The sequence below is a fragment of the Benincasa hispida genome, chromosome 8 (genome assembly GCF_009727055.1).
Source record: "Benincasa hispida cultivar B227 chromosome 8, ASM972705v1, whole genome shotgun sequence".
NCBI lineage: Eukaryota > Viridiplantae > Streptophyta > Magnoliopsida > Cucurbitales > Cucurbitaceae > Benincasa > Benincasa hispida.
The window spans coordinates 47,905,800-47,929,838 of record NC_052356.1 but is presented as its reverse complement, the minus strand read 5'-3'; the positions used below and the strand labels follow the sequence as shown (position 1 = coordinate 47,929,838).

The 24,039-nt window shown below is 38.7% G+C and overlaps 2 protein-coding genes across 3 annotated transcripts; one reads left to right on the top strand and one right to left on the bottom strand.

Moving 5' to 3' along the window:
• Nucleotides 1-47: 47 nt before the first annotated feature.
• LOC120082853 (30S ribosomal protein S21, chloroplastic-like) lies at nt 48-1,855 on the bottom strand. The gene is made up of 2 exons (XM_039038193.1): nt 1,395-1,855; nt 48-498 (listed from the first exon to the last, which is right to left on the bottom strand). Exons 1-2 carry the CDS (start codon nt 1,772-1,774, stop codon nt 372-374), a joined length of 507 nt encoding a protein of 168 aa, XP_038894121.1. The 5' UTR covers nt 1,775-1,855; the 3' UTR covers nt 48-371.
• Nucleotides 1,856-1,971: 116 nt separating this feature from the next.
• On the top strand, nt 1,972-23,595 carry LOC120082852 (telomere length regulation protein TEL2 homolog). 2 transcript variants are annotated; one of them, XM_039038190.1, is made up of 13 exons: nt 1,972-2,181; nt 3,034-3,062; nt 3,172-3,274; nt 4,187-4,358; nt 4,681-4,866; nt 5,105-5,235; nt 19,025-19,301; nt 19,805-20,019; nt 20,186-20,284; nt 20,366-20,892; nt 21,129-21,898; nt 22,115-22,313; nt 23,291-23,595. In XM_039038190.1, the coding sequence occupies exons 1-13, from the start codon at nt 2,019-2,021 to the stop codon at nt 23,447-23,449; spliced, it is 3,030 nt and encodes a 1,009-aa protein (XP_038894118.1). In that variant the 5' UTR covers nt 1,972-2,018; the 3' UTR covers nt 23,450-23,595. The 2 variants fall into 2 exon arrangements, with proteins under 2 accessions (XP_038894118.1, XP_038894119.1); XM_039038191.1 differs by lacking the exons at nt 1,972-2,181; nt 3,034-3,062; nt 3,172-3,274 and having other exon boundaries at nt 4,218-4,358; nt 4,600-4,866.
• The last annotated feature ends 444 nt before the right edge of the window (nt 23,596-24,039 follow it).

The window sequence follows — 24,039 nt, the reverse complement described above, 5'->3', positions numbered from 1 at the left end:
CAAATGATTTACAATAATGCTAAGAAAGAAGAGGATTGAGACCATTCTTTTTGAGATAAAGGGCTTGAGTTTAATATTTCTGATGCAGCAAGTAAAGATATTATGCCAAGTCCATAGTCAAATAAATGAAGTTCATCCCAAAGGTTGAGAGAGCTCTCCAAAAACAATACTCCTACTTCAAAATGATATTTATAAATTTTCATATTGCAACCCTTAAGTAGCTATTTATAGCCTTGGCAATTAACTAACTAATTCTAAAATTCGAGTTAAACTTTAATTAATCTAAATTAACAACTAAACTAAATATTAACTAAAATATACCCATTATCTAATAATCCTTCCCATCAATTACTCAAGGCAGTGAGCTTCTTCTATGAACAGTATGGGAGGTCTACTTGGTAAAAGTCCCAGTTGTCATCTTCCTCATCTCTATTCTTCCTCTGAGGGGTCTTCTTGTTTGGCTGCTCCTCAGCTCTTGATTGAGGCCTCCTAAACCATCTGCAATTTGAGAATCACATACATTACTTAGAAAACCATTGCTTGAATTCAAAATGGCAAAACAAAAATCTGAATCTGCAATGAGAGCGAACTGAATGGAACAATCTTCATTTTTCCCATTCTTCACTTTTTTAAAACACAGAACCTAAGGAGAGTTGAAACATATTTAGTCATGTCATAAGAGCTTGGGATGTTTGGAGATAACCCTTGTATTGGAAACTAGTTGCCTCTCAAAGTATTGTTTTTGATTCGTAAGACCATGAAGACAATACAAGTGTGGCTAATGGAGTATGACTCAATCGATCAAGGATTGTACCATCAACCAAAAGATTAAAGATTCAAATTTTTACTCAGTTAAATCACCAATTGACTCAAAAACTTAAGTAGATGAGTAAAAGTATATTTGATATTAGTCTTACACTCCTCACACTTGTAAGCTTGAAATATGTAGAATACCTTAGTGATAACTATTACTCAAGCTTCTTCGATCAGTAATTGAATAATCTTCACTATCCTCTTCCTTCTCTCACTAAAATGGAAGAAGTTTTGAATTTTGATAGACAAATTATTCGAATTGACATTGATCAATCTGAGGCTGGCTTATGAATTTTAGAAAAATGTTAAGGAAGATTAAAAATGAAGAGGAGAAAATGGAACCAAGAAGAACAATGGTGGGGCTGGTGGATCAAGGAACCCCAAGGTTTGTATTGAGCATTTGAAAGAAGAACACAATTAAGAAGTTGACATCGAAACCCACTGTTTGGTTGCCAAGAAAATGAAAGAAAACAGACCATTCAACCATAGTGAAGAAGAAAGAAGATTCAAAATAACAAAATCACACAGAAACCAAATTCAGCCATGAACAACTCATCTGATTTTGCTGATCATCAACTAACCTCTTGCGATTCCTCTTGGCAGCTTCTCTAGCTTTCCTCTTTCTCTTCGCCTGGCTATTCTCAAAAAATCTTCTCCTCTTACACTCCTGCAAGATCCCTGCTCTCAAGACCTGCCGCCTGAACCGATTCACCAGCTGGTCTTCAGACTCGTTCTCACCCACGGTGATCAGAACATTGTAAATTCTCATGCCCGAGAAAACACCCTTAGGTTCCTGGGAAGAAGGCGTAACAGAGCCCCTGGTGGCAAACAACCGAGCCGGTTTAGACTTTGGAAGAGACTGAAGGTTTATAGAGACGGAGTTATGGTGTATTTGTGATGATTTCGAGATTGAGAGGGAGGAGAAGAACTTCGTGAGAGATGAAGTTGCAGCGGCGGCCATGGCGACTCACCGGTGGTCCGTCTTCCCACTTCCTCTTCCGACCGGCGGCCGGGCCTAAGTCGCGCAGGTGAAACGTAGGTTTTGAGTTTTGAACCTTTTGCTAATGGGCCTGGGCTGGGTCAATTATGGGCCAAATGGATGGAGCCCATCAATTGGGGTAAATTGGTAATTACGTAGTTCTCTTGTTATTTTCCTCCGAGAAACAGAGCTTCGAACCAAAATTGCAGAAGTTGAAGCTTTAACCATGGAGGACAGCGGAAAGAGGAGGGAGGTTGAGGCAAAGGTCCTAGAGAAGGTGGCGGAGGTTATCTCAGCGATTAAGAATGCGAAGCACGTTGACCAAGTCGTATCTGCCCTTTATTCCCTAGCTGTTCTTCTCTTCCCTGTAGATGCGTCTCTAATCGCCGGTTAGTATCGACTCTTTAGCCTCCACTTTTTTGCAAACGAGTTTGTTATGGTAGTATTTTTCAAGGGGGCGTTTTGGTGCTGAGTTGAATTTTGAAGTTTCAGAGTTAATATGTTGGAGTTTAAACATTTGTTTGGGATGTAAGGTTGTAAGATGAGTTTCTCATAAATGTATTAAAGAAAGAAAGATGGGGAGATGAAATTCTTCAATAGTTAACACCGATGAAGTTGGGTTATTTAAAAGTCAGCGATCCAAACATCCCCTTAGAATAATTTATATCATTCATATGTGTGGATTTTGAGGTACAAATAAGCCTTCTTGCTCACCTTCCCCCACTGCCGTGATTTTATGCTAGATCATATGGTGAGACTCGTTTGATAATCATTTCATTTTTAGCTATTCACTCTCAAATTTTCTTCTAATGAACATTTAAGTTTATATCCAAATTCCACGCTCTGAAAACATGTTTTTTAAAAACTACTTTTTTAGACATGTTTGATAACTATTTAGTATTTTGTTTTTAAAAGTTATGTTTGCTTCTCCCCAATTTAGTTAAATTCTAAAATTTTTGTTTTTGGATAGAGAGTTAAAAAATTATGTGTGGAAATAGTGTTTCTAAGCTTAGTTTTTAGAAATTAGAAAAATGGTTATCAAATGGGTATAAATTAAAGTTAGTTGAATTGTTAGGATGGATCATCTTCTAGTTGGTGCTTAATTCTCTTTCCATATTCAGTCTCTCACATTTCAATATTTCTTTTATTTTCACTGCAATGTTTCAAAATGTTGCATTAAAATCTCATTTTGAAGTCAATTTATTAGTTATTTGTTTGTTTTATGCGTTAAAAACTTGCAGAGTGTGTTGGTCAGAGCTACAGGGACCAGGTTAATATAGTTTATGAAATCAAACCTTCATAGTCAAGCTAGCATCTCTTTTGGGAATTGCTATCTTCCATACATCAGGTAGTAAGGTTTCTGCTTGTGGTGCATACAGATCCTCAGTTCGAGGCTTCCTTCCAAAAGTGAGAGGCTGGAGTGTTGGAATGCACTCTATAATGGAGCTGCATTCTCAGCATTGTCCCGGGTTTTATTACTTGGTAATATTTAGTCTTTTTAGTCATCTATTATACATATATACATATATATATATATATATATTATATTATTTTTTCTGTTCTATTACAGTATTACTAATTTTAGCTGCGTGGATTAGGCATTTCACAAGCTGTTATGATTTTTCTATGAAAATATAGATAATTTCTGTAACTTGCCGTATGGACAGATAGAATGAGATGTAATAGACATGGAATGATCCATGATATTTTGGCAAATTGCTCTTTTTCTTTCTAAGGGAAGATGGGCAAGATTCCCACTCTGCTTTAGGCTCATGCTTTCATATATGTTGAAAGAATTGAAATTAGGAAAAGGATGCTGTGTTTAGCAAAGGAGAGTCTTAATCATTGCATTTGCAAGTTTCTCTTCTGTTTAATGTTGACTACAATTTTGAGAAATGTGTCCGATTGAAAATTAAGTGAACAAAACAATTTCTTACCTAGCCAACAAGAGCGTAGCTCAACTAGCATAGTGTTCATACTATCGACCTCGAGGTTTGATGTTCAATTCCCCCACCCCATACTTTAATTACAATACATTTAAAAAAAAACAATTTCTTACCTAGCTGACTTGGCGTAAGTGCTCTCCCTTATTTCATCCTTATAGTTATACTAGCTCTCCTTAACATTGGATAAACCTTTTGTAATCTCTCCTTGAGACTCCCATTTCTTTTATGATTTCAGGCTATCAACGAAATTGTTTCTTACTATAGTTGGAACTTGGAAAGGAATTCTTGATTAATTCAGTCGTACAAAGATATCATAGTTAACCCTCTAAATCCTAAATTATTTAGTTTAGCTTCTGAAATGGCTGGTTAAACATAGCATTTTGATTTATTGTCCAAAATGGCCATGAAATAAACAGCTGTATTTGTTATGCATTGCCAATCTGTGCAGAGCTTGCATCCAGTTGGTTGGTGTGTTTCCCTTTCTTGGCAAAGAAGCACTTATATGACATTTTCTTTGTTGATGGACCTGCCACTGAGGTTGTTCAGAACCTCGTTCCTTTTCTGCAGCCGAATGCAAGTGATGCGGCTGATGTTAAAGCTGTACGCTCAAATACTGAAAGGTGCGGAATGGTCACTGATTTTATGCAGTCTTTGTGAAAGTTGCTGTTATTTGCCCCTTCCATTCCAGCGTATCCAAAGATATTTAATTATTTGGTTTTAGTAACAATTGATTTAAGAAATTAATCAATCACGTCATCCAATCTTGAAAAATATTAGCATCCTCGCCTATGTTCTTTTCTTCCCAATGTGCAGTTTCCTCTCCTTGGCTGAATATAAAATAGTTTTTTACTGTGAGTGCAGGTCGTTGTTATCAAAAGATATGAGAGTTTCCTTTGGCTTACACTGCTAATTCTTGACCTTGTTCTCATTACTATTAAGCAGATTGATTGTAATTTGCTTGCTTGAAAAGGATGGGGTGCTTCAGATGGCAAAAGAATTTGGAGAATCCTGCAAATATGAGAATTTTGTAACTGAACGCACCATACCAGCCATTTCTAAGGTTGCACAAATTGTTACATCAATTCCTGACAAAGCACAATCGAGAGCATCCAACTCATTGTCATCACAGTATCCTTCTCTCTAATTCCTGCCGTATGGAGCTCATATTTAGGGAATCCGTATATGTTAAACAAGTTTCATATGGGATAAGAATTAATATTTTAATATTTAATGGACTTGCCCGAAATGAAATATTGTTTTGCAGTTTGCTTTGAATAGAGCTGCGAAAATTTTCCACCATCCACGATACACTATTTTCTCAGTGAGTGTCATCATTCTACTGTTTTTCTTCACAAGAGGTCTTTAGCTCGTTCTTCAAGCAGATTACCAATCAACTTCTTTCTCTAGCAGAAGCAAAATCTTCTAGTATTGAACTTGATGGCACCATGATATTTGTGGGGGAGACATTTTCTCGCATTTGTCGGCGTGGATCTGCAGGTCAGCAAGATATATATGTAGTAGAATTGATTTTTTAAATGCTCTTTTATTTTATAAAAAATTATAATTTTAGGAAGAGTCAATCTTGGTCAGCTGTTTATCCATTTGTGTCCATGACAATTGGCAATCCAAGTTTTTGGTTCTTATCATTGCCTTTAAGCTTCTTGATTTCAGCGAGAAAGTCCCTATTTTTTTTTTTTTTTATTGTCCTTTCCAATATTAAATCGAAAATGGACCTTTTTTCTTTCTAATATTTTAATCATCCACCATTCCCATTTTCTTGGCATTTTAGCAATAAGGATGAAGTTGATAATTTGTGTTTTTTGTTTTTGTGTATAAGGCTAATACGTCTAAAAATGAATTATTTTGGGAACTCTTGGGGGCATTTGGGGCGTTGAGTGGTTATTATAGTTGGTGAGTGGCATTGGACATTTTTCTAATATCCCAAAGTTTGATGGTCTGGTCTTTACCAGTGGAAAGGTTACATACTATTTGTAACCTTATCAAGGAGGAAATTTCAAGAGCCAAAAAGGTAGGAGGGTGCCTGAGTTTTGGCCAAAACTGTGAGTCTTGAGTTTCCATAGTTCTATAGCATAGCTAAATGAGTTACCATGAGGCAACATGCTCCCTTTGTTCCATTTATGACATCTAACAATTTTATACTCGTACAAGCAACATGATGACAAAAAATGCTCTCCTCTGCACCCCTTACCTTACCATAATTAACTCTGGCTACCATGCCTCCTTCGCCGCCCACCGCCTCCTCTGCCTTAACCGGTCAATTCATATTAACCTGAAAATTCTCTCTGTCCCCGATTATGCCAATTAGAGGGATGCATTTCAAATTAACCAAACAAACCCGTTCAAACACATATTCCATCTTTGTTTCATGGACGACTCTTGAATGGCTTGCTTCATCTTTCAATTCTATCTTCAACTAACCATGTAACCATAAGTTCTTTAGGAAATTGAACGATGAAGGCGATACGACACCCTTTGGCTTGAAAAACACAGCAATAAGAATGGACACTTTGCTGAGCTCACTCTCTTGGAATACTCGGGCCGTCGCACCAATATCCTCATCCCATCTATGGAAAGTAAATTGGGATGGTTCTCCTTTTTCTCATTGGTTTCGGATTACCCAAGGTAGCCCCACCAAAACAACTCTTCTGCAGTCACCTCAAAACCACAATCATACAAAGTTGCTATTCATGCATCCTCCATCTAACCGTGGCCAATCCACAAGGCCACAACTCCTCTAATTCGCACCATCTCCTCCACAACTTCATCCCTGCTTCATCATCAATTTGATTGGGATGCTATGGTAATTGTCCAATGCTATACACTTGGTGACTCATGGCCATCTATTCGCGACAGAATTCAATCATCCCTCTTGGTCTGCTGCACCATTAACCCTCTTTCTGACGACAAAGCACTTCTGCAAGTTTATAATATAGAGACTTCTAAAGGTCTTCGCAACATTACTGATTGGGTGACGTGGACAGAATGAGACTTAAGTTCCTCTATCCTTCTTCTTGTTCATCATTCAAACAACTTATGATTGCTTCATATGGAGAATGGATTGATGTCTACAATCTTCCTCTGACAATGTGGTCAGATGATATCTTTAAGTATATAGGTGATTTATATGGTGGTTATCTCCATCCATCCGATCAAATTGAGAGAGGCCTTAATCTCTCGTTCGCTCCCTTGAAAATCAAAGAAAACAACAAAGGTTTCATTACTTGTGAAGTGCATCTTCCCAAAGAGTTGGCCGGCGGTGAACTTACGGCCAGAATTCAGACCATGGCTGTTGGATTGAGGAGCCGCCGAAGAGGTCTGCAACTGTCGATTGAGAATTGCATTGATGAGGGTGTTGTGATTGAGGATCATTGTGATTCTAGGGTTGCTAAAAAAGGTAAATCTCAAGCCATTAAATCCATGCCAATGGTTTCTCCTTCTCTCTCTCCTTCTTTAGAGCCGATCGATTCTCCTAAATTTAGGCAGATGCCAAACCAACAACCTCCTCTCTCTCTCTCTTGGTCAACCAGTCGGTGGCCCCACCATTTTCTCCTAAAATTGTTGAGTCGCCTTCCTACCCTTGTCCATCCGAATCATCCAATGATCACATATTACCTGAGCCAATCAACCTCCCCCTTCCATCTGAGCCCTCCATCTCTTAACCCACTTTAATTCTACCAACTACTAGCTTTAACCCTACCACCTCAGCCAACTCATCCCCCTCTTTCAGCTTTCAACCCCAAAATCCTAGCCCTACCAATTCTGCCTCTCCATCCTTTTCCCAACCTTTTCTCTCCACAGTTACTTTTCGAGAGGGGCCCACCTCCCTACATGCTGGCACCATCTTTTCCACCTTAGCCACTAATTCCAATCTTCCATTTGTTGGATATGATGTAGAGGGATATCTATCCAACCCTGTCAATGAATCAGATTGCCCTACCAACACATCAAAATTTACTAAATTGCCCATCGACTTGTCTGTCTTTGGAGACCACTTGGACGAATCCAACCATCTTCCCCTATACTCCCTTCCTCCCCTCCCATCCGACCTAAGCCCTGGTCATGACTCCTTATCTCCAATTACCACAATCTCAAACTCTTCTGTCCCGACAAGAGATTCACCTTCTTCTATCTACAGCAGCCTCAAGCCATATCTCCCTTCCCTTTCAGCCGTAATGATTTGGTCTCATTGTTGTCAAAACATGGATTATGTGTTATGGCCATCCCAACCATTCCTCCTTATAAAACCAAGAAGCCACCTGCCACAACTAGCAAAAAAAATCCCAAACTTTAAAGAGAATTACTTGGCCTATATTCATTAGTCCATTACGACAAGTCAGCAACCTTGGCCATCAGGGAGGGTTCTTCTAACCATCAATGAAATTCCTTTCTTGGAATGTTCGGGGTTTCAATTTTTGGAGGAAAAGAACCTTGGTTAAAAAACTTCTACAAAAACATAGCCTCAGCATTGTTCTTCTCCAAGAAACAAATTTATCATCAATTGATTCCTTTTTTTATTAAATCTACTTGGAGCTCCTCATACATTGGTTGGACTGCTTTAGATGCCATTGGTACATCAGGGAGTATTCTTGTTTTTGGAGTGAACTGTTAGGTATCCCTCCCTACAACAATACCCAACAAACAACTTCCCAGAAAAACAGAGTATTCCTCTGTTGTTATATTATTTATGAACTCTTGGGAAAGATTACAAAAAGAAACTATCATAACACATAAAGGAAAAGAAACAACACTAACAAGGATACTATCCGGAAATCTCCCAGCCTATTTGAGAGGGCTAGTTACCTCTCCTTAGCTCTCTCAACTTCTTGCTAAAGACATTCCTGCCTAGAGCCTCTCCCTTGCCATTCTTTTATAACAACTCAGTGGTCCTTCCTTCCTCCCCAAAATAACCGTTTTGTGGTCCCAACAAATCCTTCACCTCCCACTACCCGAATCCTCTCCCTCCATCTCAGTAATTTTCACTGCTTTCCCTTTTTTACTCATCCTTCTATATGTGTGAATAATCGGAGGTCTAACATGAACCTGATTTTTCTATCCTTGAGGTCATCCAAGGCCCTCTTTACCGTCTCTGTTCATGTTTCTCTGGCAGATAGTTATTGCTTTTGGCTTACTGCAGTTTGTGGTCCATCTGATAATGGTTATTGATCTAATTTATGGCAAGAGCTTGATGACCTTGCTGGTTTGAGAGGTGCAAATTGGGTTATTGGTGGTGATCGTCACAAGGTGGTCATGGGAGAAATATCATGATCCCACAATCTCCTCCATTATGCGTGCTTTTAACCAATGGATTTCTAATTACCAATTGCGAGATATTCCTTTGTCGAATGGCTGCTTTACATGGTCAGTGGTCTAAATTTGGTCCCACTCAATATCTCTCTCTTCTTGATCGGTTCTTTCTCACAGAGAGTTGTCTTCATAAATTTGGGACTGTTACTCTCAAACGGCTGGATCGAACTACTTCTGATCACTTTCCTTTGACTTTGTTCATGGGAAGTATTGCTTGGGGTCCTTGTTCCTTCAGGTTCGAAAATTCTTGGCTTAAAGTTCCTAGTTTTCACACTTTGGTGGCGGTTTGGTGGAGGTTTGGTGGAATCTTCACCCCATTATCGGTTGGCGAGGTCGCAACTTCATGATGAAGTTGCAAGGTTTGAAATCTATCATTTGTGATTGGAATATGTAAGATTCAATAAACTCTTTCGTCCTCCTCCCCTGCACCTGGTTATACAGAACACAAAAACAGAGCAACAAGAAGAAAGAAAAACAGAAAAGAAGAAGAAGAAGACGGATGGATGAATATTCAGCCCTTTCCTTGCTATTATTTATATAACATTTCTTCCTTACAAACATTCCCTCTTCATCTCTGACCCTTCCCCAAAAATAGAGCAACCTCACCCTCGAAAATCACTCTCCCCTGTCTTGCCAAAAGAAGAAAACTATAACAAGGAAATATCTCCCCCAACACCTTAGAGAGAGTTGGTTTTCTCTCCTCCTAAAAGTTCACTAACTTTTAGATAATTCTTTTCCTATCCTGCCCTTTGATCGCACTCCCCTTTTGTATCCAATTCGTGGTCCCCTCCACCTTTTCTCCCACTTTCTGTCCTTGCTCTCCATTGGCTGCTTTGATATTTCCCTTTTTACCCCTACTTTTGTAGGTGTAAATTATTTGAGGTCTTACAATACTCCCCTTCTCGAAATGAACCTTGTCCTCAAGGTTGAAATGAGGAAACTGTTGATTGAGTATACTTACATCTTCCCAGGTCGCTTCATTTTCAGACATCCCCTTCCATTTTACTAACCATTCGTGTGTTGCCATACTTCCATTCCACCTGACCCCTAGGACAGTCTCGGGTTCAATCTGTAATTAGAACTCTCTAGTTAGCCTTGGAAGATGTTGTTGGACGTACTGATCTTGTCCTAGCTTCTTCTTGAGTTGAGAGATATGAAAAACATTATGTATTTCAGCCTTTGGTGGTAAACTCAATCTATAAGCTACTTCTCCTATTCGGTCAATTATCTTATACGGCCCATAGAACCTTGGAGCTAGCTTTTCGCTTCTTTTCTTAGCCAATGTCTTCTGTCGGTAAGGTCTTAGCTTCAAGTACACCTCTTCTCCTACCTCAAATTTTAGTTCTCTCCTATGTTTATCTGCTTGCTTTTTCATTCCATTTTGGGCTATGGCCAAATTCTCCTTCAAAGCATTGAGTGCTAGATCCCTCTCTTGTAGTTGTTGTTCCACAGTATTATTTTATGTTCTCCGATCTCCATAGCTGACTAAAGGTGGTGGTGGTCTCCCATAGACTGCCTGGAAGGGGGTGGTTTTAATAGAGATATAGAAGGTGATATTGTACCACAATTCTGCCCAAGCTATCCATATATTCCACTTCCTTGGTTGCTCATTGCAGAAACAACGCAAATAGGTCTCCAAACATCGGTTCACCCTTTTCGTTTGTCCATCAGTTTGTGGATGGAATGCTGTACTTCTTTAAGTTTTGTCCCCATTGTTGAAAACATCTCCTTCCAAAAGTTGCTCACAAAGATTTTGTCTCGATCGGTTAAAATGGACAGAGGTACTCCATGGTGTTTTACAACTTCCTTAATGAATATATCAGCAACTTGCTTTGCTGAAAAATGGTGTTTGAGAGGGGTGAAGTGAGCATACTTACTCAATTGGTCTACCACCACCATTACTGCATCATATCCTTCAGCTTTTGGTAACCCTTCCACGAAGTCCATGCTCCAATCTTCCAATATCATGTTAGGAATCGGGAGAGGCTGAAGTAAGCCAGCTGGTGTGAGTGTCTCAAACTTGTTCCTTTGACAAATTTCGCAACCTTCCACGTATTTCTTTACATCTATCTTCATTCCCGGCCAGTATAGTTCACCACTCATCCTTTTTTAAGTTCTCAAGAACCTCGAATGTCCTTCTAACACCGAATCATGAAAAGTATGCAGCAGTGCAGGGATTAAACTAGACGTTTTAGATAGAACTAATCTGTCCTTATAGGTTAGGTGATCATGCTGCCACTTATACTTCGGTATTTTCTCCGGGTCTTCCTTTAAGGTGGTGATGATTTTCTGTAATTCCTCATCCTCCTCTACTTCTTTCAAAACCACTTTAACATCTTGATAATAGTAGGTGCTGATAGAGTGCACAATTCCCCTTGTTCCCTCACTTTTGATAAGGCATCTGCAGCTTTATTTTGCAACCCGGGTTGGTAAAGAATCTCAAAATTGTAACCAAGTAGTTTGGTTAACCACCTTTGGAATTGAGGCTGTACTTCACGCTGTTCTATCCAAAATTTCAAGGCCTTCTGGTCTGAAATCACAGTAAACTTGCTTCCCAACAGGTAGTGCCTCCATTTTTCACTGCTAACACTATTGCCATCAGTTTTTTTCGTAAATGGACTTCCCTTGGGCCCTTGTTGACAATTTCTGGCTGAAGTAGGCTATAGGCTTCGAATCTTGGGAGAGAACCGCCCCTAGGCCAGTCCCTGATGCATCCGTTTCAATCACAAAACTCTTGGAAAAATCAGGTAGAGCTAGTACAGGTGCTGTGACCATTGCTTGCTTCAGATTCTCAAAGGCTAGATTTGCTTCCTCATTCAATTCAAAGGCATTTTTCTGGAGGAGTTTGGTGAGAGGGGCTGCTATGTTCCCATATCCCTGCACAAAATGTCTGTAATACCCTGTAAGCCCCAAAAAAACCTCTTAATTCAGACACATTTTGAGGTGGTGGCCATTCCCTCATCACTTTAACTTTCCCATTATCAACTTCTACTCCATTCGATGATATCCAATGGCCCAAGTATTGGATTCTTGCCTGGCAGAAAGTACATTTTTTTTTGGTTTGCATACAACTTGTGATCCCTAAGCACATTGAAGACCACTTCCAAGTGTGTTCAGGACTATAGACCAATATGTCATCGAAGAAAACAAATACAAATTTACATAGGAAAGGACGAAAAACCTGGTTCATCAATGATTGAAATGTAGTTGGTGCGTTGGTGAGTCCAAAAGGCATGACAAGAAATTTATAGTGACCCTCATGCGTTCAGAAGGCTGTCTTCTCAATGTCTTTTTCATTCATTCGGATTTGATGGTACCCTGACCTCAGATCTAGCTTAGAATAGATTGTTGATCCATGTACCTCATCCAACAGCTCCTCAATGACTGGTATAGGGAACTTGTCAGCCACTGTTGCTTGATTTAGTTTCCTATAGTCGACACAAAACCTCCATCCTCCATCTTTCTTCTTAACTAGTAGGATCGGGTTGGAATAGGGGCTGTGGCTTGGCCGGATGATCCCTGCTCTCAACATTTCCTCCACCAACTTCTCAATTTCTTCCTTCTGGCAGTGGCCATACTTATATGGTCTTACATTTATTGGTTTCTAATCTCTACTTGTTAAGATGCAATGGTCAATAGCCCTTTTTGGAGGAAGAGCCTTTATTTCTTCAAATATGTCTTGATTCTCTTCGATTAAGGCCCTGATCATAAGTGGAAGTTCCCCTGACTCTTCACGCTCCTCTTCCTCTTCCTTCTTGTCTTCACTGTCATACTCATAGTTTTGAAGTTCTACCAAGAAGCCTTGGTCGTCTTCTTCCATGATGTTGTAAGAGTCTTAATGGAGATCTCAGCCTTGGTTAGGGATGGATCACCTTTCAAAATGACCTGTGAATTCCCTGCCCTAAAGGACATAGTTAAAGATGGCCAATATACTCCCATGAATCCGGTTGTACACAGCCAAGGCATCCTAGTACCACATCCATCTGACCTAAATCAATTGCCAGAAAGTCAGTTTTCACACTGAGGTTGGGTAGTTCCAAGCTAATGGCCTTGCATATTCCTCCCCCTTTTATCGCGTCTCCATTACCAATGACTACAGAGAAGTTCTTCTTGTTCATAGGTATTTTTAGTTCGTTCACTAACCTTTTATGCAGAAAGTTGTGCGTGGCTCCGCTATCAATCAGCAGTAGGACCTCTTTTCCTTTCATCTTCCCTTTCAGTTTCATTGTCCCCCTTGCTGACAGCCCATAGATTGATCTCAAGGCAATTTCGACCGTTTTCTCTTTTTCTTCTTCCTCCGGTGGATCTCCCTTTTCCTCCTATTCCAGATCAGTTTCTTCATTCTCATTGGTGATAAACAACATTAATTCCAGGTTCTCTTTCAGCTTGCATCGGTGGCCTGGGCTATACTTCTCATTACAACGAAAACACAATCCCTTATCTAGCCGTTCGTGAAACTCACTGTCCGACAACCTCTTCATGGATGGTTCCTTCTTCACAAAGTTCTTCGCTGGTAGGGTAACTCTTTTGGTCCCTTGTGTCTCCATACTCTTCCCGCTCTTTACATTCATATTTTCCCAACCTGGGCCTTCCTTCTTGCACGGCCCAACGACTCCTAGGTCTGCTAGTGCCATCTTCAGTGCTACATTGCGGTCACTTACAAGTTGGGCTTCATAAATATATTCTTCAAGTGTGGTTGGCTTTCTACTGATAACTTCGGCCCTCAAGGTTGGTTCCAACCCATTAACAAAAGCATCTCGAAGGACTTCTTCAGCTAGGTCGGGCAAGGGTGCTGAATATGTGACAAATTTCTTCACATATTCTGCATAGGTCCCTTCTTGCTTTATTCTCAACAATCTCACGCCTAAACTTCCCTCTCCGGTAGGTCTATAGTACTCGAACATCCTCTTTTTTAGTTCTTCCCAAGTTCGAATAGGTCTCCAGTTGTGGCTCCATCTACACCAATCTACCTCCTCCGGCCCAAAACTGATGACAGCAACCTTGACTTTCTCTTGATCCGACAGTTCATGTATCTCAAAGTAATGTTCTGCCCTGTACACCCATGATTCAGGGTTTTCACCAGCGAAAACGGGTATTTCCAGCCTCTTATACTTGCTTTTATCTAATCCTCCACCTCCCTGGTTGGTATTTGACTCGGATTCATCAGCTTTCCCTTTCATTTTCATCCTTCTCCCATCAGAAGCGCCCGATTCCTCAGCCTTTCGAGCTGCATTGCTCTCTCTCATTTCTTCTGTCAGAAGAAAGAAAAAAAAAAACAGAAAAGAAGAAGAAGAAGATAGATTCAACTCTTTTCTTGCTATTATTTATATAACAGTTCTTCCTTCCTTACNCTCCCATCAGAAGCGCCCGATTCCTCAACCTTTCGAGCTGCATTGCTCTCCCTCATTTCTTCTGTCAGTTTCTCTATGTTTTTGCATAAACCCAGTAGCTTCTCCTTCATTTCCGAAACCTCCTTTTCATTTTTTTCCAGCCTTTCTTCCACTTGTTTCTGAGCCATCGCTCGTGTACGCCCCAGGATGAAGCGGGCTCTGATACCACTTGTAAGATTCAATCAAACTCTTTCGTCCTCCTCCCCTGCACCTGGTTATACAGAACACAAAAACAGAGCAACAAGAAGAAAGAAAAACAGAAAAGAAGAAGAAGAAGACGGATGGATGAATATTCAGCCCTTTCCTTGCTATTATTTATATAACATTTCTTCCTTACAAACATTCCCTCTTCATCTCTGACCCTTCCCCAAAAATAGAGCAACCCACCCTCGAAAATCACTCTCCCCTGTCTTGCCAAAAGAAGAAAATTATAACAAGGAAATATCTCCCCCAGCACCTTCGAGAGAACTGGTTTTCTTTCCTCCTAAAAGTTCACTAACTTTTAGATAATTCTTTGATCGCACTCCCCTTTTGTAACCAATTCGTGGTCCCCTCTTTCTTCTCTCTCCTCCCAGCTCGTGTCCCCTCCACCTTTTCTCCCACTTTCTTTCCTTGCTCTCCATTGGCTGCTTTGATATTTCCTTTTTACCCCTTCTTTTGTAGGTGTAAATTATTTGAGGTCTTACAGAATACTACACAATGGGTGGAAGCATCTCAACTTCCCTCTCTTATGTCTCAATGGTCACAGTTGGATGTTTTGGAAGATAACAGTCCTTTTAGTGAAGATCAATTAATTAGGCATTGATTACTTCGAGAAGATATTGAAAACTTGACTGTTTAGGATCATATCCATCGGCAACAATGATGTAAGCTTAAATGGCTTCTTGAAGGGGATGAAAATACCAGATTTTTTCACAAAATTGTTGTTACTCAGCATCGTACAAGTTCGATATCTGAGACCGTCTCTAGGAATGGCACTAGCCTTTTGACTGATCAGGACACAGAGGCTGAATTTTTGGGTTTTTACTCCTCCCTTTTTACTGAAGATGATAAACAACGTTTTTCTTCCAACCAACCTCGATTGGAGTCCTATTTCCTCCACCCAGGCCACTGACTTGGAGCATCCTTTCATTGAAGAGGAGGTTTATATGGCTGTCTCCTCTCTTGGCACAAGCAAATCTCCTGGTCCTGATCGTTTCATTGCTGAATTTTTCAAATTTTTCTGGTCCACCATCAAATCTGACATGATGCTTTTGCTACGGGATTTTCTTTGGGATTATTAATGTTAAGCTGAATGAGTCTTACATATGTTTGATTCCTAAGAAAGTGGACTATAAATTTGTTTCTGATTATCGGCCGATCAGTCTCATTCCTCGTGCTTATAAGATTGTGGCTCATGTTCTTCCGAATCGTCTTAAGTTGCTTCTCCCTTTTACTATTGTGGTCAATCGAAGGAAATTTTTTTATGCTTCTTTGACGGCCAATGAGCTCATTGACGATTGGTCATTCCATAGGAAGCTTGGGGTGATCCTTAAGCTCGATCTAGAGAAGGCTTTTGATACGGTTGATTGGGAATTTCTTGACTATGTTCTTATGATTAAAGGTTTTGGTAGTTTTTGGCATACTTGGATCAAAGGTTGCATCACTTAGCTACTTTCTCCATTATTATTAATGGCCGTCCTCGGGGGAAGATTATACCTATCCGTGGTATCATGCAGTCCTCTCTCCCCTTTGTTATTTATTCTTATTGCTGATTGCCTGAGTCATCTTCATAATCATAGCTCCTCGATGGGTCTTACTATTGCACACCTGGTTGGAATTCGTCTTTTTCTATGAATCATTTACAATTTGCTGATGATACATTGTTCTCCATTGCTGAGCGACATGCTTTACAATATTTGTTGACGTCGTCCGTATTTTTGAATATGCATCTCGGTATTCATATTCCTAATTCTGGTTTTGATTGGTTGGTGAACTCTTTTGGCTGTAAACGAGGTTTCTGGCCATCTACTTACCTTGGCCTCCCTTTGGGTGGTAATTCCAGTTTTGTGAATTTTTGGCAGTCGGTGGTGGACACAAACTTCATAATTGGAAATATGCTTATATTTCGAAAGGTGACAGACACACTCTCATTTAGGCTACCTTTTTTAATCTCCCTACGTATTACTTATCTTTGTTTAGGGCTCCCTCATCTTTCATCAATTGCCTTGACAAGATGGTTCGTGACTTCTTTTGGGAGGGTTCTCATGGTAATGTTGGCATGCATAATGTGAATTGGGATATATCTCAACACCCTCAATTATCGGCGCGGGGGGTGGGGGGGTGTTGTATTGGCAATTTTAAGCATCAAAATTCTGCCCTTCTTGTAAAATGGACTTAGGGGTTTCTATCTGAGTGGGATGCTTTCAAGAGATCTTTTATTGTGGTTAAGTACTATTCTACAATTGTGTGTGGCCTACTCCTATCGCTCGTGCTTCTTTTAAGGCACCTTGGAGGTTTATTTGCCAATCTATTGGTCTGGTGGCTTCATGTATTTGTCATTGGCTTGGTGATGGTACTAATACTTTTTTTTGGAATGACTCTTGGCTTAGCTGTGGTGTCCTTTCAACTGTGCTTTCGCGGCTTTATCGCTTTGCTCATCAGCCGAAGGCTACTGTGGCTATGGTGTGGAACTCATCATCTAGTGCTTGGGACCTAAATCTTCGTCGTAATCTTAATGAGTTAGAAATTGCAGAGTGGGCAACTTTGTCACATCACTTGTCTTCTGTCAGATTACGCTCATCCCTCGATTCCTGAATTTGGCCTCTGAATCTCTTATGGTTGACTTGTGGGTACTAGGGCTTCTGCCTTTTCTCATCTTTACTTGATGATTTGGAAAAATTGTTACCTTAAGCGGATTAAAATTTTTCTTTTGGAGCTTAGCTGGGGTGCCATTAATACTGCTGACCGTTTGCAACGTCTTCCTTATATATGTATTTCTCCCTCTTAGTGTCTCATGTGTCATCAATGCTGAATCTTCAGTTTATTTGTTTTTCCATTGCCCGTTTGCTGCAAAATTTTGGGAATTGTGTGCGCCTTTTTCTGGCGGTTGTGGGGAGAAAGGAACAGTTGACTTTTTAATGACTCCTCTTCCCCTTTCAATCGTTTTATGGAATCAGTTTTATTTACTGTTTTTTCTTTGTGCAAAACTAAGCACCCTTTTTTAGTCATTTCAGCTTATATTTTTTAGTGAGCAATTGACATTCCCTGATGTAATCTCTCTCTGGGTCTTTCCCCTGTTTTAATTTATCAATGAAATGTTTTTTTTACCAAAATATAATAGTCAGTTATAATTATTAGGGTTTGGGGTGCCAACTATTTTAGTTTGAGTTATAATAATTTGTGTTTGGGGTGTAAACTATTTTTGTTTGGGTAGGAAATAGTAAACACTATAGCAAAGAAGAAAATAGAGGATGAGTGACAAATAGCAAATACTATAGCAAATAGTAAACACTATAATAAAGAGGGTTTTGAAATATTATATAGTATACTTAATTGTAAGTTATAAATGATTGTAAAAATCACTATTATATTTGGTGTCCCAAACGGCCCTTGGTGTTTGTTTTCTTGACCTTGAACAAAGGGCGTTATTTGATGATGGGGGAGGTGCTCTTCCATCCCCCATTTTGTGATAAGGTGCATGTCCTTTGACACTTTCTTTGTTGATTTGTTGGGGGTTTTGCTTGAAGAATATTTAGTGTGATTGAGAGCTGTTGGAAAGAGGCATGGTCTTGAGTTAGATTTAATGCATCTCTTTAGGTATTTCTCTCTAAAAGAATTTTGTAACTATCCTTTAGGTCATGTTCATTTGGATTAGAACCCCCTTTACACATATAGATAGTTTAGTTATGGGTGGCTCCTTTTGTTGGGTTGTGCTTTTATATACTCCTCATGTATTCTTTTATTTTTTATTTTTGAATGAAAGTTGTTTTTTCAATTAAAAGAATGTTTTCAACTCCTATCTTTTTAGGTTTGAGGGCTATGTAAATCTAGTACAAGCACTAGAGACACCCTTCTCAAAAAGTCAATGGAAACTTTCTGCAAATCATGCTTGATCCAATCCCAGTTAGAATGAAAGAGTTCTTTTGAAAAATCTCATGGATCTCAAGTTCTATTTCTTCCTCATGGAAATTTTTCTTTAGACACAATGTTGCAAAGAGTCAACAATGACGAAAGAGATCGCCTCTAGAGTTCCCCCCATGAAAAAGTAATTAATAGTATCCCTTTCAATTGCATTACAGTTGGCCAAGGGGTCACATTTAGTGTTTAAAAGTCTGGGAATGCCACTATTACCTCTTTTCTAGCAAGCCACCCTATGAAAGTGGTTCGTATTCTTGGTCCCCATGTTTATCTGTTTGCATGATCTCACCTCTTCTCTAACTTGTTTAACTTTATTGTTAGTACCCTTGTTTACATATTTGTGTAATCAGTATACTTTATCATTTTCAGGCATTCGTTTACGTTCTGTTAAGTTTATTTCATCAAACAGGATACATATAATAACCAAATTATTTGATTTTCTCTTTTGGCAGACTTGTTGCTAAATGAATTAGTTCCACATATTTTGAAGCACGTCCAAGATGTTGTGATGTCAAATATTCATTCAGCTGTCGCTGACGTATTTGAATCAAGCCCCAATTCCCAGTTCTGGTTGAAGATAGTGGAAACAATTAAAGATAATTATGCCGTTGAAAGAATTTCTGAGCAACTTTTACATCAGCTAGCTGCTAAATGTGAGAGTGATGTTGATGCTTACTGGGTGCTTTGGCTACTTTTTCATCGTAGTCTAAGATTAAGAATGTCAGTAAGGTCAGTGATCAAGATCCACATGTCCAATACATGTGTTCCCCACCCTCCTCCACCTAAAGAAAGGGGAAAAAAAAAAAGAATCACATTAGATATGTTTTCAAGTCATGCATGTTTTACGGGTTGATTATGTGTACTGTATCATGCATCAATTCATAACATTTTAGATGTGTATAACTAGGAGAGTGTAATGCTTCCTATTTCCTGCAACAGGTGGTTGAATTTATAACCGTGGCTTTATAACTTTTTTGTCTAGAAGAACTCATTTTCACCCCTTTATTTGAATGAGTTAATTTGTCCCAACCTGTCATAAAATGTCCACAGCTAAGACTTGACCGCAAATCTTTGGAGAAGCAACAAACTATTAATTATAAATTTGATTAATCTAGCCAACAACGGGTACTTAAAAATGGATTTTTTTCTTAAAAGAAAAAAAAGTTCTTGGTGGGGTTTCGTTGATTTTGGTCTAACCGAGCACTTTGATTATTTTTAATGTACTTTTGTAGGTCCATTTTCGTCGACAAATTTTTGGTCTGGAAGGTATTCCCCATTCATTGCCTGCGCTGGGTTCTACAGTTTGCTATTCTTGAATGGCCGCCTGATGCCAATTGTCTCAAGAAAGGTCATAATAATAGCAGCCTCTTAATGACCGTGCAGCGTCTGGTAGAAGTGTGGTCTAAAAAGGAGTTTGTCCAATCAGCCACGATTGAGCAGCAAGCTTGTATCCGCATTTCCATTCTTTCTAGGCCCTATCCCACTGATTCATTATTACAGTGAAAATGAAAGTGAATAATAAATGATTTGTTTAATCACTATGTTCCTGCTTCACCAAGGGTCTTGTATTTTGTTGCACTTGTTTAAATTTGTTTGCATTAACTGGCTATCAGATATATCTGCAGCGGTTGGTCTTTCTCTTGAATTAATGTCTAAAGAGGAACTTGATGAAATTAAGACCGTTATGCACTCAATTCTTCAAGGGGTTAGCTGTAAGTCCAATTTTAGTTGTATTGATAGAATATCCTTTTTGGAAGTGTAATTTTTCTTGTACCGTTTTTGTTTGCTTTCAGGTAGGCTGGAGAATCCTAATCAATGGATTCGGAAAATGGCTAGCAATGTTGCTCTAGTGTTCTCTAAAGTTATTGACCCGAAGAATCCTCTGTATCTTGATGATAGTTGCATGGGAGACACCATAGACTGGGAGTTTGGGTCAACTACTCATAGAAAAGGGACCATAGATTGTACAATTGGTGCAGGGACTGGATTTAAAGAAACAGAAGCCTCTACTACTTTGGTTCAGAAAAAGGAAGCTACTCATGCTGCCAAAGTGGGGACTGGGCATAATATACAAAGTAAAAATAAGAAAATTTGGGAGTTTAAGTTGGCTGATCCAGATGAGGTTGTTGATCCAGCTAGCTTAAATTGTGGATCTATTTCTGAGGATAATGACGATAATGAAAGTGATATATCTGATTCCACCAGTGACTCATCATTACAGCCATATGATCTGTCGGATGATGACACAGATCTTAAAAAAAAATTGTCACAGTTGGTCGATGTAGTTGGGTCTCTCCGTAAATCTGATGATGTTGAAGGGGTGAGTCTTCAAGTTTCTTGGTGGTTAATGTCCAGGAGTTAGATCACACTTTCTTATTTTTGTCAAATTAGCTTAAGGTGTTTGTGAGATCGTAATATTCTGCATTTTGTCTGAGAGATCATATGGTTTGTCATATTTATTTGAACTATGCTTACAATCATCATATGATGGTTTGTCATATTTATAAAATGATAAAAGTTCTTTTCTTGACATGAAATTGATCATCTTTTTTGCAGGTAGAGAGAGCTCTTGATGTTTCTGAAAAGCTCATCCGAGCATCACCCGATGAACTTAGACATGTAGCATCAGATCTTGCGAGAACTCTTGTTCAAGTCCGATGCTCTGACATAGCTATTGAAGGAGAGGAAGAATCAACTGAAGACAAGAGGCAAAGAGCGCTGGTTGCCTTGATTGTTATGTGCCCAGTTGAATCTCTTAATATTCTCAATAAACTACTCTATTCACCTAATGTGGATACCAGTCAGCGCATAATGATACTTGATATCATGACGGATGCAGCTCAGGAACTTTCTAATGCGAAGACTATGAAGCCAAAACATCAGTCAAGGACTCTCATAGCTACCACTGCTGAGACTCAACCATGGTTCTTGCCAAGTAGTAAAGGGCCTCCTGGAGCTGGTTCCTGGAAAGAGAGATCAGGAACAGGAACTTTACCAAACTGGTCAAATAGTTATGAACGAGAACTACCTTTAAAACCTGGTCACGTCAAAAGAGGAAAGACGAGACGCTGGAGCCTGAAATCAGCTAACATGCAAGACAATGAAATGGAGTTATCTCATAATAAGTTCCCAGGACATGCGGCTGCCTTTATGCTTCCAGCTATGCAAGGCTTCGATAAGAAAAGACATGGGGTGGACTTGTTGAATAGGGATTTCATTGTCTTGGGAAAACTCATATATATGCTTGGTGTGTGCATGAAATGTGCAGCCATGCATCCTGAAGCATCTGCCCTGGCCCCTCCTCTTTTAGATATGTTAAGATCCAGGTATTTTTCTATTGTGTAGTCGATTGGTTGAATTAGTAGATGGTTTATAACATAAGGTTAAGTATTGATATCATTAAATTTAACATAGTCCAATCAATTTAAGCTTTTGGGTTGATTGATGGTTTAACATGGTAAATATCGACAATCAAAGGAAGCATAACAATCTTCTATGCTTGTTAATGGTTTCCTTAACTGTAAAATTTCCATGTTATGCAGTGAGGTATGCCATCACAAGGAAGCATATGTCAGGCGAGCTGTTCTATTTGCAGCTTCATGCATACTGGTAGCAATACATCCCTCTTACATAGTATCCAGCTTGCTTGAAGGAAACCTTGAAATATCTGAAGGACTTGAATGGGTTCGCACATGGTCCCTTCATGTGGCCGACTCTGACCCAGATAGAGAATGCTATATGGTAAGGAATTTTAATGATTAAAACTGAGATAATTATGCATTAGGTTTCCATGTTGTACTTACATGTGCTTTGTGATCGATATTAGTACCATCTGTGGATTTAGAAGGTACTTTCTGAAAGTCTAGTGAATATGATAGAAATTTATCGAAGGATTAACAATAATGGAAATACAAGATAGACCGATATTAAAGATATTTGAACCTTCACTGTTTTGAGAATTCTCGCAAGTCCTAAATCACTCATTAAAATATTGCTTGCCTTTCCCATTCCCACTCCCTCTAGTCATGACAAGCTATCATAACTTCTCCAACTGATTGTTAATGTATCCTCAATACTCTATATATTTCCTTAACAGCATTCCTATCAGATTAGTCAACCAACATGGCATGTATAGATATAAAGTTAAACTACTCATTTTCTTTTAAAAATTGCAGTATTATCCTCGACCTTTCATAATTGTTTTAGAACTACTAGAGTAGAAATCAGCTAGATGGTTAGATAAATGTTGGGACCTTGATCAATGTGGTAGTAACGAGTGATGAAGTTGGAAATGGTGGCGTGTGAGGGAGATAAGCTAAATATGTAGGTAAGGAGCGTGCTCATACATTTAACTTCAAAAAAATGATTCGACAAAAGGCCAATGTGGTATATTGATTGAAATAATCATTCTCTATCATCTGAATTGTATTTGTGATGTAATTTTACCGTTTACATTATGTCAAAAAGACATTTATAGATTGATAGATAACTTGTACAAGAGGCAGGATTTAAGTGTTTTTTTTATTGGATTTTGAACATGTACTAGTGAGGATGCAAAGTTCTAAGATCCATATCTAATTGCTTCCACTCTTCCAGTACAAGCTCTTTCATTTTCAGACATCCTACTTATTTCTTGTACTCTATTTGCTTTGCACAATTTGACACCATTTTACAAATTCACTATGCCCACTTTCACTAATTGCTTATTTGGTTTGTAGATGGCTATGACGTGCCTCCAACTCCATTCTGAGATGGCTCTCCAAGCCACTCGAACACTAGAATCTGCAAACAGTACGTTCAAGCCAAAAAACATTGCTTTTTCATCAGATTTGTCAAAGGGTACGATCAAAATCCCCTTCTCCGATGTGGAATATTAGGGAGAACAAGCAAAAAATGAAAGAAAAATCTTCTGAGCTCTCTTGTAATTATTTATTTTCTGACGTGAAATGCTCACTGGAGTTTAAATTTTAAGCTATTTTCTCTCGGTTGACTTTTTATTTTTAAATCCTGGGTTTTAAGTTGATCCCTATGCTTTCAAAAAGGTAAATACTAAGTAATGTCATTCCAAACAAACTCTTATATGACTACACCATGACACACTTTAGAAACCTGAAATATTTTCATATCAAACAAGTTCGAATACTGAATTTTGATTTAAACATTTGTTCAAAGCGTTTGATAAAATTTTATAAATAAAAAAAAAATTTGACTTGAATTTAGCTATTATTAACAAATTGAGAAACATAAATTATGTTATAAATTTTATAAAATTATTATTTTACAATATCTAGATAACATGAATTATGAATTTTCAATTCAACTATTCAAAAGTTTGCTGACATAATTCTGCACTCAAATTTAAATTCAAAAGTTAGATAAGTTTTTCAATTTTTTTTTAAAATAAAGAACTCAGAGAACAAATCAATCAAATCCATTTAGCTCAGCGGATTTGAATATATAAAACTAG

Coding starts and splice junctions, on each gene's coding strand:
- LOC120082853 (XM_039038193.1), bottom strand. CDS start 1,774: ATGGCCGCCGCTGCAACTTCATCTCTCACGAAGTTCTTCTCCTCCCTC. Junction 499..1,394: donor GCCAAGAGGAATCGCAAGAG/GTTAGTTGATGA, acceptor CTCAAATTGCAG/ATGGTTTAGGAGGCCTCAAT.
- LOC120082852 (XM_039038190.1), top strand. CDS start 2,019: ATGGAGGACAGCGGAAAGAGGAGGGAGGTTGAGGCAAAGGTCCTAGAG. Junction 3,275..4,186: donor GTCCCGGGTTTTATTACTTG/GTAATATTTAGT, acceptor CAATCTGTGCAG/AGCTTGCATCCAGTTGGTTG. Junction 20,285..20,365: donor AATTCTTCAAGGGGTTAGCT/GTAAGTCCAATT, acceptor GTTTGCTTTCAG/GTAGGCTGGAGAATCCTAAT.